Below are 20717 nucleotides of genomic sequence, written 5' to 3' on the forward strand. Positions count from 1 at the left end.
CTCACGATTGTAGATTGATAAGTTGAAAACAACAGCTTTTTTTCCACAAAATTTATATAATTATAAATCAATATTATTACATTTTTGTGCAGCCCACCTTTGTGAAAATTCTTCAACGCATGAGATCTGACCTCATTGTATATCCAACTAACAAAATACTTGTTTTTCCATTCACGCAATCAGCATTCTTAACTAAAATAACAGCAAAGACTTATCCAATCAGCAATTCTCTTTCTATAACATTACACTGTAATTTGTTTACTTTTTGTTTTGTTTTACCATAGATCATCACTTTCAGTTAATTATTGGGTTTATTCATATAATTACAACTCAAATGCATGTGCAAAATTTCACCTGAATCTGATAGAAAAGATAAATAATTGTATAACAAAGAAATACTTCATTGATGAAAACCACTAAAATACCCTCTCTCTTTTTTAATTATTTACATTGACCCAAGAACCATTGAGAACCATAGTTCAATGTGCTCATTAAGTAAATATTGCATATGACCAACACAAAGGCAACAGCATGTTCAAAACCTTCCATTAACTAACTCCATCACGCCAGACCATCAGCATTAACATTACCTATGTGCACATGCAAACTGGGCATCATTCTCTTAGGCTTCATTAATGTGACAGATGATTGGTAGTCTTGAGAGGCTTAGTTCTGTAACAAAAATCAGTTGGTAGTAATATTGGTCTGCTTCTCAGTTTAAATGAATGTGACAGTTTTGTGGTGTACCATTTTAAGGAAATAGACTGTCCCTGATAAATTGGTTTTAAAAACAAATTGGTCCGCGACTTATTTGAATAGATTAGAATAAAGTTATCTTTTATTTTGTTACAATTTTTTTTATTCATTTTGTATTGGACTGAGGTTACAGGTGCGTGGTCGAAACCCACCCCCACCCCCCTGCTCAAGGCGAAAAAAAAAATTCATATCCTGATTTTAAAAAATGTGGTCAGAAAGCAGCTCGGCTAGCCAGCAGAAAACTCCTCAGAATAGCCCTAGAAGGGGTCAATTTTTCAAGATTTTCAGGGGGAGGGCCCCCCAGACCCACCGCCACGGGTTTCAACAGACACCTCGACCCCCCCCCCCCTTCAAAATTTCCTGCACACGCCCCTGGGTTATCATGTTCTGAAAGTTTAGTAGGCAGTTTGACTTACTGACTAATATTATGGTGTTCAGTTGTCATCTTATTATAACGGTTAGCTTTGCATATAATATATGTTATATTGTTAAGATTTTGGTAGACATAATTATTATCAGAGGTTTTATTATACTACGTTAGGAATATATTTGCTGCCCATGATATGACATCATGATCGATCAGTGGGCTGTTTTTACACTGCAGACATTATTTTATGTATAGATTTGACGTTCACAGCTTCACACTACATGATTATGATACTGTTATTATATTATATAGCAGGATTTGGCAAAATGACTCAGTGTTCTGTGACTGTTATGTTGTGGAATAACAAAACATGTAGCTTTAGCATGACCCAGTTGTACAGCCGTGATTGTGATATTGTGAGAGTTGAGTCACCACGTATCGTTTCAGCTTGGTGACATTGACAGTGAAGGATTCCCACTGCATGTAAGAGAATGGCATGTAGCTCTGCATGCAACATCCATGCTCATTTTGTCATCCGATATCATGTCATCTCTGCCATCCAGCCGCTGTAGGCTTACTAACTTGTCTGTCCGCCCACAAGTGTTATTAAATGCTGCAGTCACCAATCGATGTCATTGTTTTCATTAGGTACAGTCAAACCTGATCTCAGTTGCTGTTTCTGTAGTCACTGAAAAAATTTTATGAAAATATTTTGCACTGAGCATTTTTAGGTATAGACAGTGGCTAGTCAAAATTCAAGGCTTTCAATTGCACTGCAGTCGAGGAGATAAATGTGCCTAAAATACAAAAGCCCAGAATAATTATACCCAAATTAAGTACAAATATGCTGTCCTCAAAACATTTCAAGTCAAAACCACTGAAATATTAATCTTTAATTATATTAAAATAATTTGACATGCATTTCTGAACAACCACAAATCTTCAGCAGCTATTATTAACATTATTTCTCCAAAGAGAGCTCCTTGTGCTTAGAGCAGACAAAAAAAACCCCCAAAACCCTGTTGTGCCCAGTTTAGTGAGATCTAATGCCCTGAAGTCCTTTACATTTTGTATGAAAATATTATGCACTAAGTATTTTAAGCATAGTCAGTTGCTATTCAATTTTTAAAGTCCTTCAAATTTTTCCTAATTAATGTCATCATTATCTTGAGTCATTTTTATTCTTTAATAATTTTAATTACCTGTTCAATCTGTAATGGTTGTACATGTATATATAGCTGATAACAAACATAACTGTTTACTTGCATCCAGATAAGATTTGGACATTTTCATTTGGAGTCTGTCAGACTAATTTGTAGGTGATAGTATACCGAGAAGTAAAATTTCACATGACTAGATATGAAGAAATTACAACTTGGCCAAGAAACTAGGTTCCTTTAAATGCCTCTAGTCAAGAGACCGCATGAGCAGGTTTGACTGTCCTGTATAATCATCAGAGAAATCATTGTTTATTTATCACTAGCTTTACTAAGCGATTTGAGGTAGTGAAGCCAGTTTTTAGACTAGTGATAGTGCTTCACTGTAGTCTTTATATGTTATAGACCTTAGAGAAACTGCAGCATTTAGTCAGACACTTATATATCTGTTGCCATGATTCACTACAACTATCCATGCACCCCCACTGTAATGTCCTCTGGAATGAAGCATACATGTAGTACCGGTATGTCACTAATGCCTACATACATATTATGTTTGATTTTGATGCATTAGTCTAATATTGATGAAATAAATATTTTCATCATTTATTTTTTATTTTTTTATGGTGATTTGGATTACTAAACCAAAAATTTGAAGGGATTAAAAATTTTGTTGAGTTTCGTTTGTGATTTAAAAAAAACAAATCAATGTTAAAGAAATGAAAACTTAAAAATATATATTAAATTTAAAAATAAGTTATTAGACTTATTACAAAAATAATATGTTAAATCACCTTTGAAAATTTGAATTTATTTAAATATAACTTCATTTATTATTATTTTTTGTTATTATTATTTTTGTTATTATTATACATTGCATTTATTATGGAGCATAAATTGGTAATGCATGTTTTAAAGCAAAAACAAAGAAAACAAAAGAAATCATCTTTTGGTTTTCGTGGAATGAATTAAAATAGTTACGGTTGTTTATTGGCTTGTGTGTGTAATGTATATTCCTGTCAACAGCAATTCTTTGGACACCAGCCCCCACAGGACATATCTTATAATTGGTTAAATGTAAGTATCTGAACATTGTAATAGTTGAACCTGTACTATTATTTGTACATGCTGTATTGATATCCTAGAGACAATCTGTCGTACACAGACTGATTCAGTGTACAGACCGTCCTTGTTCTGTATCCCTTGGTCTGTCTAGTATAAATATTGTACTGACTATGACATGATCTTAAATTGGTTTGGGGGGGGGGGGGGGGGGGGTGAGTTTACTTAATATGATAAGCAAATTTTCCCATTGGTACTGGATAAAAAAAACAGATCTAGTGAGATAATTCAGAAAAGTTTGGATAAAACTTAGTGAAATGTATATTTTTTCTTTTTATACAAAATGCATTGGTGACATCAGTGTTTCTGTAATTTATCTTTCATATTCATTTTATTACAAAATTAGAAAGTGCCGCTCTGTTTTACCATACTAAGTTACGGTCACGGTAAAGATTTAATGTACTAACCAAAGCCAGCTGTATCCCTGTGATAAACATAAATTTTGATGAGGGTCAGTGCATGTGTCTAAGGCAGGGAAAATATTTTAGCACTAATATTTATATATTCATTGGATTACTGGTATATGTATCTGAAATAAAAGAATAGATGCAGCTTTGTAAGCAAAGAGAAATAAATTCCTTATTAACATTAGAGTCAAAACAGATGATTCTGTAGGAATCCTGATAGAACATCTGCATCTGTCTAACCTGGACATGGTTTATTATTAACTATGACATACGAGAGACTGGTTTTTATTTATTTTCAATTAAAACAACAAGTTAAATTTCTGTTAGAAGATTAAAATATTTTGTTTATGGATACAGTGACTCATGTCTATGCTAGAATAGGTTCTTCTGAAAAAGGTTTTAAAACTCTTATCATCATAAGGTTACCATTTCTATACCATCTGTTATATCATCTTTGTTTATGTATGTTCTGTTATTCTACCCAAGGTGGCCTTAGGGCTTTTCTGTCCTGAGTGAGTACTAGTAAGTTATTGGGGCCCCTGAGAGATAGAATTTTGGAAAAAAGATGAACAATGGGTTTTTTTCCGTGGGATGGTACTTAACACCATTTTAAATTGTCTTTTGTTTTTGTGTTTTAGTCGAGTTGTGTTTAAAATGTTAGGCTGTGAATTGTTGATTAAAATATCGCCCTCTAAGGCCACCACTGGTCCTCTCTAACTTCTCGCCATCACATACATGTATTCAATCACCTTAAAAAAACCATATTATCATTCTCCCTTCCTGCTTATCAAATTATTTTTAATACATTATCATTATCAATTTATGCCATTTTTAATAAAGTAGGTAAACATTATATCTATAACATGTAAATTAAGTATCTATTATAGACTATAAAAGAGAAATTTCACAGTGGGTCTTTTTTCTTCTTCTTTTTTTCCCCTTGAAACAACCAGTTACTCATTACTTAGGTTCCAGCTCTATCGTATTAGTTGTTTCATCATTTTCATTCCATCGCATGTGCTTTCTTGACCAGTAGAATTTTTGTTTGTTTTATACATTTATATGTGTTTTATTTATTTATTTCACTATTGTTGGTTTTTTGTGTTGAGTGTTACTGTGTCATCAGCTTGGTAGTTGGTAATGATGAAGGAGCTGGCATCTTTTGTATTTGGAATCAGTAAAAGTTTATAGACTTACAACATTGTTGATCATCATAATATAAGATATTTGTAGATAATGATAATTGAATTCTAACTATATTTTTTTTATGAATGCTTGTAAATGAGAATTCATTAATATTTTGCCATTTTCAAATATATGAAATTGGTTTAGAAATATCTTACGGCTGAGAGCCTATTTCCACTATACAAAGCAGAGATTGGGATGGTGTGGCAATTTAACTTTAGCTTTGAAATACCTTATGTTAAGAGACCATCATGCTTCCTAGAATGTTTTTAAAGAACGTTTTTGTTATAAGTAAAATATTCAAATGTATCATTATTTGTTCTTAATTAATGTGGTTTATTATTGTCTCAGCATCATCAATACAAATGTACAGTGCTTGATAATTAAATACAAATACAAGTAGTTATCTTATTTAAAAATTGACTGGGGATAGAGTGCAAAATATTTTTAAGATCTATATTTAAATAATATTCCTTGATGCTTTGTTAATTTTTGCAGTATATAAATAAGTTTTTTTCTGATGTGATAATCATGAATTTATATACACATATATTTTGTTTAAAATAATGCTTAAACAAATGCTCTGAATTTAAAAAAAAACCCATCAAAAAACCCTCTCAGGTCATACATGTACATGTATATATAAAAAATCAATATGATAAAAGTTTTCATTGCAAAACAGTTTTGTTTAAAAGTACTACTGTAACAGAATTTGTTTTCAATTAAACTAAATAATGTATAACAAATTATACTAAAAAGAATTGTGTCACCCTCTCTGTGGTCTGTGTACAGGGCAACTGTGTGGCAGTGATGATGAGCATACTGCGTCAGATGACGGAGAACCACTACGTGAGCTACATCAACAGTTTCACCACGACCTACGACGTACTGGACTTTCTCATGGAGATCATTCTCGTGTTCCGTGATCTCATCAGCCGCAATGTGTATCCGGAGGACTGGGTGGAGATGATCCTGCTACAGAACAGGTGAAAAAAATATTAAAATCTATATACAGTGAAGTACACTTAAACGACCGTGCTTAGAATGTACTACTTCATAGAACAAACTGATCGTAAAGTCCCGTCTTATCTCCATATACATTAATAACCAACTTGTGCAAATGTGTTCAATGAACTACTGCTATAACAAACTAACTATCATGGTCCTTTCTGGTTCTTTATTACAGTACTTTACTCTATTAAACTTTTTCACATCAGGTTAACTGTTACATTTGAATAGTATTTTCTGTGTGTTGGCAAATGTGATGATTCTGTTGTAAAACAGGAGAACTATTGTATTTGGATAGTATTTCTGTACTACATCGTGGGCTGAGAGCAATTAAAAAGTTATACCCGGCAGTAAATAGAATAATTTGTTGAAGTCTGTTCATCAAATTATTTTTACCAACCATAAACACAAGACATTTTTGCTCTGAATTGATATCTTGTTTGAATCTTCATTGAGTGAAACAGATAGATGGTGTTTTCTATACAAATCATTTTATTGTAAAAAAACAAAACACACCAAAACACACCATGACTATGCTCACCACCATCCGTAACCCAGTTTGTTTATTACTAGTAGAAAACATTTGTATCCAGACCCACATCAGTTTCTGTATACCATATTTTCCCATGTATTATGCGCACCGATGTATAATGCATGCGCGCGCACGCACACACACACACACACACACACACACACACACACACACACACACACACACACACACACACACACACACACACACACACACACACACACACACACACACACACTTACTTTGAACGTTTATTCCAAGAAGAAAAAAAGAACCACAATATAATGTGCACCGTTTTATTAAACCACAAAACCGACAGTGAACGCAAGATGTACCGTTTTACCCCCGTCACCAAAATTAATTAAAATCAAGAGCTGTGGTATATTCAAGAAGCAAAACTTAAGTTAAATACTTACATACATAGACCTACATGTCACACAAAACGTAGGCTAGTACTTGCATACGTACATGTCACACATGCATAAATCAAGACAAAATTAGTTACCCATACACTGTAAATAACTAATAAATAAATGAAAAAAAAAATATGGCATATTACATTTGGTTCTTGTGCTTAATGTGAATGCTCGAGATTTCTAATTTTATAGTACTGTCATACATTTCCGGGCTGATGGAAATGGCCAAATTAAATCTCATGGAAATTTAAAATATTTATGGTTCCTTTTTATAATTTTTGTGCACTTATTGGCGAGGTATGGATGCTTTTTTACATTTATTTTATGTTTTGTATTACAACCATCACAAGTGAAAAGCAATTTTTAAGAGGGTTTTGGCGTTTCTTTGTAATGAACACTGTCAATAACTTGTAAAGTACTGTAAACTACCAATTAACGATGTTTTATGGGTGATCGCATTTAACTCGTCGCAGGTCGAAATTTTCACCACCTTGGGTGTACTTTTTCTATCCCACGTGACAGCATATGATGGAGTCTTTTTCTGTCATTCATTTGGTAAATAAACCATTATTTTACTCGAACCGACAAAGATGGCTGAACAAGTAACTTTTTTTTATACTATTTTGTCAAATAAACTACACTATCGTATTTGCTGTGTTTGTTTCATGTGTTAAATAAAATTTAACATTACAAATTAACAAGATAGCTTTTAAAATGAAAGTTTTAATAACAAAATATTAATTTAAAACTGTGTCTAATGACCTCACGTCACCACCTCACATTAATATGACATCATATATTACCAACAACGTCATGTTAAATGCAAGCGCATGATATCCCATGCAGGATAGAAATTTCTTACATGGCTATCTTTCATGGGATAGCTCTGTTCCATATACCTGAGGATGAGAGAAAAAAAAATCTGTTATGTATAATGTGAACCCCCATTTTTAATCTTTATTTTTTAGAAAAAAAGTGTGCATAATACATGGAAAACTATGGTACCTGTTTAACCATGTTTAATAAAAACATGAATTTAGTTGATCTTTTAAAATTTTAAAATAATAACATCAGAACTATTTCAAATTGTAAATTGCTTTTCCAGGTACAAGACAACCTGGATTTTTGTATTACATATTTATTAATGTTTCTTTATTTGTTCTTATTTTCCAGTGTCATGCTGAGAGCACTAAGGTTCTTTGCCAGCACCATTCATGAGAAGTTCTCAAATCCATTTGAACAGCAGGTCAGTTGACAGTGTTGATGCTTCGTTATCAAATTCTTAATTTCTTAGGATTTCAGATAAAACCATAAAGATTGTTATTTTTTCTTATCCTTTTTTTCTTCTTTTTTGAGGAGTGAGGGGCAGGGTGTTTAAAAAAATACAAACAAAATGTATTGGAAAATGACATTTTTGTCAGGACATCACAAACATATTATGTAGTTGATGATAGTGAGATGAATGGTGAAGCTGCAGCATTTCCCTTTTTGTATAGGACTACATGCACTTGGCAGGGTCGTATGTAGGTTTGCTTGGGTAATCATCCACTGTTAGGGTAATCATCCACTGTTAGGGTAATCATCCACTGTTAGGATAATCATCCACTGTTAGGATCATAAACACATATTATTTGTGTAACTTCTTTTTCTTTGTCAGCAACCTAACGACTTCAAAACAACATTTTGAAAAACACTGTACTCAAGGGCTCGCGCTGTCCATAGCCAAATTAGCCATTGGCAAATTTTTACCAAAAAAAAAGGCTAATAAAATTTGCAAGTGGCTAAAATTTTGGCTAAGCCATTTTCTATTTCTGATGTGAACAAACCGTTACATAATCCATCTGAAACCTTGAACATATCATTAATACTAAATATTCAGTTAGCGTAATAGCAGTCTCGGTCAGTAACAAAAAACGGTGTCATACAGAATACAGCGTAATGATGTTTGCTTATTTTAATAATCTTTGTTATTAATTTTAATGGCATGTGGTCAACATGTATGAAAACAAAGATCTGTAGCTTGTTATTCTAACTTTATAAAGTTTTTAAACCAAATAAAAGACCGACAGTGCTGTCAATTTCAGTACTCATGCTAGTTCAGCGCCGAAAGACAAGTAGGCAATCCCAAGTAACTGTCAGTACAAAAATAGAAGGAAATGTTATATTTAACGATGCACTCCACACATTTTATTTACTGTTATATGGCGTCAGACATATGGTTAAGGACCACACAGATATTGAGATGGGAAACCCGCTGTCACCAACTTCATGGGCTACTATTTTCGATTAGCAGCAAGGGATCTTTTATATGCACCATCCCGTAGACAGGATAGCACATAGCACGGCCTTTGATGTACCAGTCATGGTGTGCTAGCTGGTGCGAGAAATAGTGCATTGGGCCCACTGACGGGGATCAATCCCAAATCGACCGCGCATCTAGCGAGTGCTGTACCACTGGACTACACCTCGCCCCTGCAAAAATAGGTGACGCTCTACACTCAGCTGAGATTGCATGTGATCTAAAACAATATGATTACACGCAAGTAAATCTTGATGTGTATTTGTAAAAAAACATTGGATGTTCGCAGTTTCAGTTATTTCTTTTGTCTTTGTTAATTTCGCACCCTTGGTCGAGATCACACATGTAGATCGCGATCGAAGGAAATGAACATACAGTATTAATACAAATTGTGGTTAAACGTACACTGAATGAAATTATTTTACAATAACCATGACATTTGTGAGATAAAATATTATGTTTGTAAGACTGTGAGACTGAAGAATGCTATTTTAAACAATTAATGAAAAAAGAAAGGAAAGAAAAAATAACACCCTCCATAAATATCCACTTTCCCCAATATTTTTATATGTTTCTTGATTTAATGCCATAGTCCTTAGAAGTGTGGGTGGGTGGTTGCAGGGGGCACTGGCCTCCAACTCTGAAGATAGTTCATCTCCCCTCACCCCGCTGAAAAATCAAAGTAATATATTAACTGGGTATACAATTTTGTTATTCAGATTTATTCCAGTTTGTACATAATTAGCTGAAAAAGATGTATTTTCATATTCATATATAAATATTCTTTACAGTACTGAGCAAAACAATTTTGGCTAAAACAATTTCATTATAACTAATAAAAATCCTATTTGGCAAATATTTTGACTACAGGCATTTTTTATTCAGGGTGAGCCCTGACTCAGAATTCTGTTATTCATTGCATTCTGTTGTGGATCTAGGCTATGATATCACTATGGCGTGTGATGTAGTGGCATCATAGCCTACGATGGTTTTACAATTTCGTAGTGCTAAGATAGCTTTCAAAATCCCTAGCCTGGTGTTAGTTTGGTATGTAAATTTTCGGTTGTTTATTTGTTTTTTAACTGTTTGATTTCAGCTGTGGAACAACTTCTTTCACTGTTCCATATCTTTTCTCACGCAAGATTCATTGCAACTGGAGCACTTTTCAGGGGCAAAAAGAGAAAAGATCATTGCAAAGTAAGTATATTGATTTTATACTGTCCTGAAACCATATGTAAGGTTGCAGCAGTTAAATTACAACAAATCAAAGATCACGATTGTAGAGCAATTTGAAGAATTGTTTTTTCAAAAATGTCTTATCTATACCCTGTTAAACACAAAGCCAAAACAAGTAATAATAATAATAATAATAGTAGTAATAATAATAATAATAAAACCCATGATGTACATGTATTGTTATATTTTCATGTGATTTATTCTAAAATGAAAATATCAGTGATTATTAATTATTGTAAAACCAAGAAATATTGAAACATTTGCTCTGTTACAGGTACAAAGATATGCGAAGAGAGACTGGTTTTGAAATTCGTTCCATGTGGTTTAATTTAGGTACGTACTTTAAAAAAAATTCATTCTCTTAGTTGTTAAAATATGATAAGAAATATGATGTCTCTAGTATCTGGGGTTTTTTTCAGCTGACCCATATGTATATTTTTTGTTCCTTTACATGTGTTATATTAAAGCCCGAGTGTTTTATTCTTGTATCTGTTGGAAAAAACATATTAAAGACTCTTTGCTTCTAATACAACTGGCTTAATACTGAATGTCCTTGTTGATTTGCACAGTTGCAGTATGTTTGATTTAGCTCTAGTAGTAGTAGCTGCCGATTAATCATTATCATGTAGTGTCATTAAGATTAAAGATAAGTTTCCTATAACGAATCCTACCTTCAATAGTTCAGTAGGGAGGGCGAGCTTGATGCGTGGTTTATCTAGGATCGATCCCCGTTGGTGGGCCCATTGGGCTATTTCTGCCAATGCAACAAGATTGATATATCAAATGCCATAGTATGTGCTATCCTGTCTGCGATGGTGCATATATAAAATACCCCTTGCTACTAATGGAAAAATGTAGCGGGTTTCCTCTCTAAGACTATATGTAAAAATTACCAAATATTTGACATCCAATAGCTGATGAGTATTAAATCAATGTGCTCTAGTGGTGTTGTTAAACAAAACAAACTTTCTTTAGTTCAGCAGGGTTGTATTTAAACCTCACATGATTCGCCATTATCTGACACTGTTGTCTCTGATACATGTACATGTAGCTTTCAGTTTATCAAGTGTTCTTTCACTGTTCGGAAAGGTCTGTTAAATTAATTTTGACCTCGATATGAAAAGATTCATTTATTTTAATTAAATATTATACAAGTAGCCACATTATTTATTACTGGTCTTTTTTTCTCTCTTTTTTTTAATTGAACACAGGTCACAACAAGATCAACTTCATCCCAGCAATGGTAGGCCCCATTCTAGAGATGACACTGATTCCAGAAACTGGTAAGTATGTCTAGACTGTGATAACCGTGACAATGCTTTACCTCTGTTTCATTAAGTCAGTCTCAACCAGACACAATTCATCAGTGGTTATTGAACATTGGTTAGTAAAACTGTCTTAATATATGATTTTTCCCATTACATTTGTCACTAATATGTTGTTTTTGTGATTGGTAAAACAAATTTGATGAACAGACATCCACAAATGATTCTATTACCATAACTGTCTCCTTCAACAATATGCTCAGAATTGCAGAAGACATCAAGTCATCATCTTTATTCTTGGCCTGTTGATTTGTTTTATATTTGAGCAGATCATTCTGTGGTTGTGATATTATTTCAGAACTCAGAAAGGCCACCATTCCAATATTCTTTGACATGATGCTGTGCGAGTTCAACCAACCAGTACCCAACTCAAACAGAATACAGGGAAATTTCCATGAGGTATGTGTTAGTAGTTAGTCTACATTAAATTTTGATGACTGATGTTTTTATACAGTGTTATCAGCCTGAGTTACATGTTGTCAAATGCCATGCGAATCAGTACAGTAGGTGGTGACACGTGGTGTTTTTAGATATTACATATTGCTTGGAGTTTATATTTGTGTGTTCAGGTTGAGAATGAGATGATAACACAGCTGGATGCACTGGTGGAAGGAGGCCGGGGAGATGAGCAGTACATGGACCTCATCTTTCAGATGTGAGTACAAACACCACACAGATTCCTCTTAGTAGTTTATCGTTATTCCAACAGATTGTCCCTGTGGGATAAGATTGGAGGATAAGAATTCTTTAACTGGTGGGGCAGGATCTATCTCAGTTGGTAGGACAGTCACCGTACGTGCTTGAGATGTAGGATGGAAGCCCATCAGTGGACACAATTTCCACTTGTTTTTGTTTTTCTGTTCCTGCCAGTGCACCATGACTGGTACATGAAAGGCCATGGTATGTACTGTCCTGTCTATCTGAATGCATTTAAAAGATGACTTGCCGCTAATGGGGAAAATGTAGTGGAGTTCCTCAAAGACTATATGTCAGAATGATCAAATGTTTGATATCCAATAACTATGATTAAATAAATTAATGTGCTATAATGGTATCATTAAATAAAAAATAAAAAATCTTTTCTTTTCCTGGCTTTTAGTATGTTGAGTGTGGATCAGACTGGATAACAATAGCTGTCTTAATGTATACTTGAGATTAGTTTCTGCAAGGGAGTAGGGGATTGGTTTGGGTTCAGTAAATTGATTAGTTATTTTGCTTGTGACAGTGACATGTTTTTACTGTTAGTGTAAATTTATTGGTTGATTTTCTCCCATTGATTCTGCAGTCTGTATCACCTGTGTGACGGTCACTCGACGATGCAGGACCAGGGTCTGGTGTTTGTCGAGACGGTCAGACGTCTGCTACAGAGACTGCTGGAGTACCGACTCATCATGCAGGACGAAATCAAGGAACATCGGATGAGTTGCATTGTCAACCTGCTGGTAAATTGTTACTCATGATAATAAATAATATAAAAATGTGATGTTCGAATTGCATTGTCAACCTTCTGGTAACTTGTTACTCGTGATAATAAATAATATAAAAATGTGATGTTTGAGTTGCATTGTCAACCTTCTGGTAACTTGTTACTCATGATAATAAATAATATAAAAATGTGATGTTGGAGTTGCATTGTCAACCTTCTGGTAACTTGTTACTCATGATAATAAATAATATAAAAATGTGATGGTCGAGTTGCATTGTCAACCTTCTTGTAACTTGTTACTCATGATAATAAATAATATAAAAATATGATGGTCGAGTTGCATTGTCAACCTTCTGGTAACTTGTTACCATGATCATGATAAAATAATATAAAAATGTGATGGTCGAGTTGCATTGTCAACCTTCTTGTAACTTGTTACTCATGATAATAAATAATATAAAAATATGATGGTCGAGTTGCATTGTCAACCTTCTGGTAACTTGTTACTCATGATAATAAATAATATAAAAATGTGATGGTTGAGTTGCATTGTCAACCTTCTGGTAACTTGTTACTCATGATAATAAATAATATAAAAATGCTATGAGGTGAACACCACCAGATCAGATCCCATAGACAACATTGGTGGTTAAAGCTGTTGTATGAAGGCTTTCAGTCAACCAACACTCAGAAATATGCGGAATGTATGATAGTGCTAGAATTTCTGAACTTTGACCCAGAGAAATATGCTTTACATATAAAGGGCATGCTGTATAACAACTATTTGCTTGTAAATGACATTTAAGATAGTCTTCATAAAAGCCTAAATTTCCCCTCTATATATATCATAAAGACCATTGTCTGCGTTAAAATGCTTATATTTCTTATCTTTATATATCATAAAGACTATTGTTATGAAACACATTTTGTGGACGCTTTGCATGTCCTTCGTAAATAAATTTAACTATTTGAGTTTTTCAGATTTTAAGTCAAAATAATAAATGTATGTAGGAAAATATATAGAGGGAAGTAAAATGAATGTTGAGCTATTATAAACATTGGATCGAACAGAAACACATTGGATATACAGACAGTGATATTCTAAATATATAATGTCTGTTATGTATAATAATTATAGTCAATAAAAAGTCCGTTATTAGCTGGAAACAGTACAATAGTAGGAAAGTTCCTTATAACAAACAGTACACAATATTTTCAGGACTTCTACCATGACATCAACAGAAAAGAGATGTACATCCGGTACCTACACAAACTGTGTGACCTTCACCTTGAGTGTGACAACTTCACTGAGGCAGCCCACACCCTGCTGTTGTACAGCAGACTTCTACAGGTATGTTCGGCCAGTGGCACACGACTACTGTATCAAATGCTGTGGTAATCTTGCTGTGCTATCTGTGGAAAAATACTTAACCTTTAGACTACTGGATTAATTTTTGACAAAACCATGTTGAGTGGGTATAAGTTTATAATTTTTACAGACATATATTCACTTAAATGTTTTATAAATACATGAAATAAAGTTTGTATATGAATCGGCAAGTATTATTTTCGTGGGTTTTTATAATTTTTATGATATTTTAGATCAGTTAATGGTGATTAAAATTAGGCAAAAAATTGAAAAAGTTTACTTACGGGGATGTGTGGCCAGCTGTCCAGTGTTTATGTCCATTATTCCCGATAACAGTGGTTTTCTGACCAGAAATTAAAATTAAAAAAAGAACTACGATTCATATTGCAATATTTGGTGATTTTCGTTGTTGGTAAAATGATCAAATTTATTATCAAATTAGCTGTCACAATTGGCTATCAATCCATGAAAATGACTGCAACATGCCGCCATTGTTGCCAAAAACCACTTTTCGAACTCAAAATTGCAAGCTATTTTACACTGAAAAACAACAAACAAAAGCAAGCGTGCTGTAAACTAAGCCGTTTCCTGTTAAGAAAAAATGTTTCTGGTGAGTGTCGTGTGCAAAACAGCAGGAAATATGAATAGGGGAATGCACTGTATACAGTGTACAGTATGTCCACTGGCATGATGTTGGGCGAGATATCTCGCCTGCAGTAGTCAGAAGGTTAATATTCAAAATCGTTTTACTATACAATAGGAGTAGCCTATGTGGCAGCAATGGGTTTCCTCTCTCACTATGAAGACCAAAGTTTTTTTTAAAAGCCAAATATTTGTACTTTAAAATATACTGAGGTATTTTTAAACACACATTCCTTTCTTTCTTTATTTATTCATTTGAGTTACAGATATTTTACACACTGATGTTCGCAGTGAATTTTATCATTCTGATAGAATTTTTTTTTAGTAAGGCTTAGTTTAAAAATAACAACATGCTAAATCAAACCAATACTATTTTCTTAAAGAATTACCTATAGTCTGTCCCACAAGGAACGCCTTTTTTCATACTATGGAATTTACTATAAGTTATTTATTTCTGAGCCGATTGATTTGTAAATTGCAGACGAAAACACGTTTACTTTTCTTCTTACATAAAGCCAAACTGCAGTTATTTATAAAACATATTTTTGTAGAATGATGAGACGGACTATAGATGGATGGCTGTAGAGGATGGATGGATAGAATGGTCTGAGTATATCTGTGTAGATGAATGGATTGATGAAGAGATTTTTACTATGAAATTGTTGTTTCTCTTCAGTGGTCAGATGATGGTCTGCCGCCCATGCTAAACAATTCCAAGTATTCTAGCTCACTTAGTCAGCGAGAGCTGAAGGAAAAGATCTACTACGACATCATTTCAAACCTTGATAAGGGAAAGGTACTGTCATGCCTTTACATTAATCATAGTACCAGATTTTAGTGATGTACTTTCAAACTCTTGGCATGTATTCGAAACTGTTCCGGTGCAGAAAACGTTTTCTTAAACATTTTGAAGAGGTGAGAACGTGTTCCCGTTGTCAAATCCCACACCATCTCACCTGGTGGTGTGACGAGAACACATTCTCGAACCATTGGCAAATGCCGTTTCGAATAGTTTAGCAGGTGATGTTCATGAGGTGAGAGTTATCGGTTGATCTGGTGGGTCTCCTCTCTGAGACCTTTTAAATTCCACCCAGAATTAATTTTTAAAGTTTTTAAAACACTTTGATTTTTATAAAAAAAATTAAAATATACTTTACCTTGATGTATGTATTGTATTGTACTTGTTAGAAAAAAAAGAAAGAAAAAAAGTAAATTGAAGACCATTATATGATGAAACTTTTGATTAAATAGGTTTTTTTACTGCCATCTAAGACTTAAAAATAATAATTCTTTTTTTTAGCTGATAACTGTGTATCTGTTGGTCAGACTGTGAACTTTTATATTGATTGTGCTATTGTTTGTTTCAGATGTGGGAGACTGGCATTGAAATGTGCAAGGAGCTCGCTCGAATGTATGAAGAGGAGTTGTTTGATTACAAAAGTCTTAGTACCATTCTCGTATGTTGTACTTCTTATGGTATTGAAAATTATACTGTCAGTATAAAATACATTCTCGTATGTTGTACTTCTTATGGTATTGAATATTATACTGTCAGTATAAAACACAGTCTCGTATGTTGTACTTCTTATGGTATTTAAAATTAGACTCAGTATAAAACACATTCTCGTATGTTGTACTTCTTATGGTCTTGAAAATTATACTGTCGGTATAAAACACATTCTCGTATGTTGTACTTCTTATGGTCTTGAAAATTATACTGTCGGTATAAAACACATTCTCGTATGTTGTACTTCTTATGGTCTTGAAAATTATACTGTCGGTATAAAACACATTCTCGTATGTTGTACTTCTTATGGTCTTGAAAATTATACTGTCAGTATAAAACACATTCTCGTATGTTGTACTTCTTATGGTACTGTGAAAATATACTGTCGGTATAAAACACATTCTCGTATGTTGTCTTATGGTCTTGAAAATTATACTGTCGGTATAAAACACATTCTCGTATGTTGTACTTCTTATGGTATTGAAAATTATACTGTCGGTATAAAACACATTCTCGTATGTTGTACTTCTTATGGTATTGAAAATTATACTGTCAGTATAAAACACATTCTCGTATGTTGTACTTATGGTATTGAAAATTATACTGTCAGTATAAAACACATTCTCGTATGTTGTACTTCTTATGGTATTGAAAATTATACTGTCAGTATAAAACACATTCTCGTATGTTGTACTTCTTATGGTATTGAAAATTATACTGTCAGTATAAAACACATTTTCGTATGTTGTACTTATGGTATTTAAAATTATACTGTCAGTATAAAACACATTTTCTTATGTTGTACTTATGGTATTTAAAACTAGACTCAGCATAAAACACATTCTCGTATGTTGTACTTCTTATGGTATTTAAAACTAGACTATCAGCATAAAACACAGTCCTTTTACACAGTCCATTTTATTTGCCTAAACTTAATGTGTATGTCAAGGGTACCAATCTCGATGATGATGTGAATAAACTTCTAGGTTTATGGTTGGTAGGTACTGGGTTCATATCTGAGTGCAGTACAGCACTGTACAGGAGCAAAGTTCACAAAACATTGTAACTTTATGTTTACTCTTGGCAGTAATATGTGTACATGTATTTGGTATCTCTTTCATGCAATAAATTATATCAATATAGAAGGTGGGTAAGGATTATAGGAAAAACATTTATATATTGTGTGATTTAAAAAAGTCCCACTTTTTGAAGTTATAGCCAGTTCTCCACAACTGGTTTAACAAAGCTCATGGTATGTACTGTCTTATCTGTGGGATGATGCTATAAAAGTTCTTTTGCTGCTGATAAAAAAAAAATAGTAGCCCATGGGGTGGTGGTAGTGGGTTTACTGTCATTATATGTGGTTCTTTAACCATATGTCCTATGCCATATTATCATAAATAAAAATGAGTTTTGTGCATCATTAAATAAAATATTTCTTCCTACTTCTTGAATAGATAACTGATGTGTGTACCTAGGCTAGAACGCTTGAAACTTAGCATGTGCTAATGAGCCTTGAATGGAAGCTTGTTTTGATGTTTTACATGTTTCAGAAACTGGGATCGATCTCCATCGGTGGGCACATTGGGCTATTTCTCGCTCCAGCCAGTGCACCATGACTGGTATATCAAAGGTCGTGTCTATGGGATGGTGCATATAAAAGATCCCTTGTGCTAAACGAAAAGAGTAGCCCAATGAAGTGGCGACAGCAGGCTTCCACTATCAATATCTGTGTGGTCCTAAACCTTATGTCTGACGCCATATAACCATAAATAAAATGTGTTGAGTGCGTCGTTAAAGAAAACATTTCCTTGTTTCAGAAACGCCAGGCTGAGCTGTTTGACTGCATTATGAACCAGATGCGACCCGAGCCCGAGTATTTCAGAGTTGGTTACTTCGGTCGAGGATTCCCGTCATTCCTGCAGGTATTTATAGCTGCCTTGGAAATCACACTCGTATATCGGTCTATTTTTATAGCAATTTGTTTGTCGTGATAATTTGTAATAACAGTCAAGTTCAGCTTGTATTTTGATTGTGTATTAGTACAGTGAAACCTCGCAAAACCGGATGTTTTTAACGGCCCCTTTTTAAATATCTGTACAGAAGAGAACCTCTCTAAACCGGATACCTCTTAAAACCAGAATTTTTACTTGGTACCGAGGATGTCCGGTTTAGAGGAGTTTCACTGTATTAAGAAAATTGATTCAAACATTTTTTTTTTTTTTAATCCAAAAATAAAATGTTGCTGCGGCCAATAATAATAAGAATTCTGTATTTGAAAATAATAATATGAACAAAGAGTAAGATGTGTCTGAACAAGTTCATATAAGTTGGTTTATCTGTTTTGGACAAGACAAGAAATCCAAGATGAGTTTTATATTTTATGAATTTTATATATATTTTATAATCATAGCACTATATTGTGATTGATAACACCAGAAACTATTTCTATGTTCCAGAACAAAGTATATATCTACCGGGGAAAGGAATATGAACGGCTGGCAGACTTCAGTGCAAGAATGCAGACGTTGTTTCCCAATGCTGAGGTGGGTATTAAATTATGAGAAGACAGAGTGTTGTTTTTCAAACTTGTTTTGCATGTATTTCCAAGGTTTTATTGTTAAACAAATAGGGTTATACAATACTGGAAACTTCAAGCATGTTAATGATAATACCTTTTTCTTTTCACACATAATATGAACTTTGACCTGTGACATTCTTGTCTTAGTCCCGTACCAATTTAAAAACAAATTAAATTAGAAAACAGATTTGAAAAAAAAAGGGCTATGATATTTTTGTTATAAACTCCTTTACCGTTACTTGCGTTGTTTATGATGCACATAAACCTTTTTGCTTTCAGCTCATGAAGACATTGGATGCTCCTGGTCAAGATATCGTAGAATCTCAGAAACAGTGTATCCTTTCTTACATTTCGCCAGCTGACTGTTCAGTGACTTCATAAAGCAAGAAAAGTCTCAGTCTGGGCTATATTTCTGAAATATTGGTCATACATTTATTTTTAGCTTTAATGTCCAAAATTAATTTCATTAGAATAAGTAGATATTAATCATTAGAAATTACTCCTTTTTCTTACTATATGACATATTAATGAATAAATATGAATTTTTTTTTCCTTAATGACGAATAGATCTTCAAATCAATGCAGTTAGTCCTGTAATGGAGTTGAAACCATGCTTTTGTAACAAGCCTATCACTGAACAAATACTCAAGTAAGTCCGAATATTTTATATTTTAATGCCCTGTCTTTTCAAATTGTACAACTATTTTGTGTCTTTTTATCTGTGTTCATCCAGTATCTTATGAATTATGATGAGATACTATTACCAGAAACTGTTTCATCATAAAGTCAAAATGTAATTGTGTTTTTATTTTAAAGGGACATTCCTGAGTTTGCTGCAATTTTTAAGATGTTATCGACTAACAGAGACTTTATAACAATTGTAATTACATATCAATATATTTTGTATGCATAAAATATTAGTGGCTGTATATTAAACGTGTTTCTGATCGTTCTAATATTTCTCCTAGGTTAAATTTCATTTTATTTCGTACGTACGAAATTATTTGAAGACAAATCCAGTTTGGGCTTCTTACAAATATTAAGACGACCAGAGACACATTGAATATACAGACACTGATATTCTAAACAAGAAAATATATTTAATATGTAAATTTAATCGTAGAAATATTTTATTAGTCGGAAACATCTTACAATGCAGCAAACTCGGGAATGTCCCTTTTATAATATAAGTGCATGTATCTTCATCTTCTAAAATGATGTCGGCCCATTATATATAAATATTATATATATTTCCTTTTAGTGGATTATAGATCTTTTCCATTTTCCATTAAGTTATGGGCATTGAGAATGTGTTACCCACTTCTTCTTTTTTTTCGTTTGGTGGAAATATCTTTAATAATTGTATACTTTGAAGTTATGCA

General features: G+C 33.3%; 1 protein-coding gene across 12 annotated transcripts in view; it reads left to right on the forward strand.

Moving 5' to 3' along the window:
• Nucleotides 1–20717, forward strand: part of LOC121384060 (dedicator of cytokinesis protein 1-like) — a 101564-nt gene that overhangs the window by 55920 nt on the left and 24927 nt on the right. For 8 of the 12 annotated variants that reach the window (XM_041514259.1, XM_041514263.1, XM_041514269.1 and 5 more), the window contains 16 exons: nt 3307–3357; nt 5787–5980; nt 8124–8196; nt 10346–10446; nt 10760–10818; nt 11697–11768; nt 12109–12209; nt 12380–12465; nt 13096–13252; nt 14456–14587; nt 15924–16043; nt 16615–16704; nt 18575–18679; nt 19214–19300; nt 19615–19669; nt 19903–19984. In XM_041514259.1, the coding sequence (XP_041370193.1) occupies nt 3307–3357; nt 5787–5980; nt 8124–8196; nt 10346–10446; nt 10760–10818; nt 11697–11768; nt 12109–12209; nt 12380–12465; nt 13096–13252; nt 14456–14587; nt 15924–16043; nt 16615–16704; nt 18575–18679; nt 19214–19300; nt 19615–19669; nt 19903–19984 (1565 nt within the window). Of the gene's footprint in view, nt 1–1570; nt 1607–3306; nt 3358–5786; nt 5981–8123; nt 8197–10345; nt 10447–10759; nt 10819–11696; nt 11769–12108; nt 12210–12379; nt 12466–13095; nt 13253–14455; nt 14588–15923; nt 16044–16614; nt 16705–18574; nt 18680–19213; nt 19301–19614; nt 19670–19902; nt 19985–20717 lie in introns of all 12 variants that reach the window. The other 4 variants (XM_041514267.1, XM_041514271.1, XM_041514260.1 and 1 more) reach the window with 3 other exon arrangements.

Source organism: Gigantopelta aegis, chromosome 10 (genome assembly GCF_016097555.1).
Source record: "Gigantopelta aegis isolate Gae_Host chromosome 10, Gae_host_genome, whole genome shotgun sequence".
Classification (NCBI taxonomy): domain Eukaryota; kingdom Metazoa; phylum Mollusca; class Gastropoda; order Neomphalida; family Peltospiridae; genus Gigantopelta; species Gigantopelta aegis.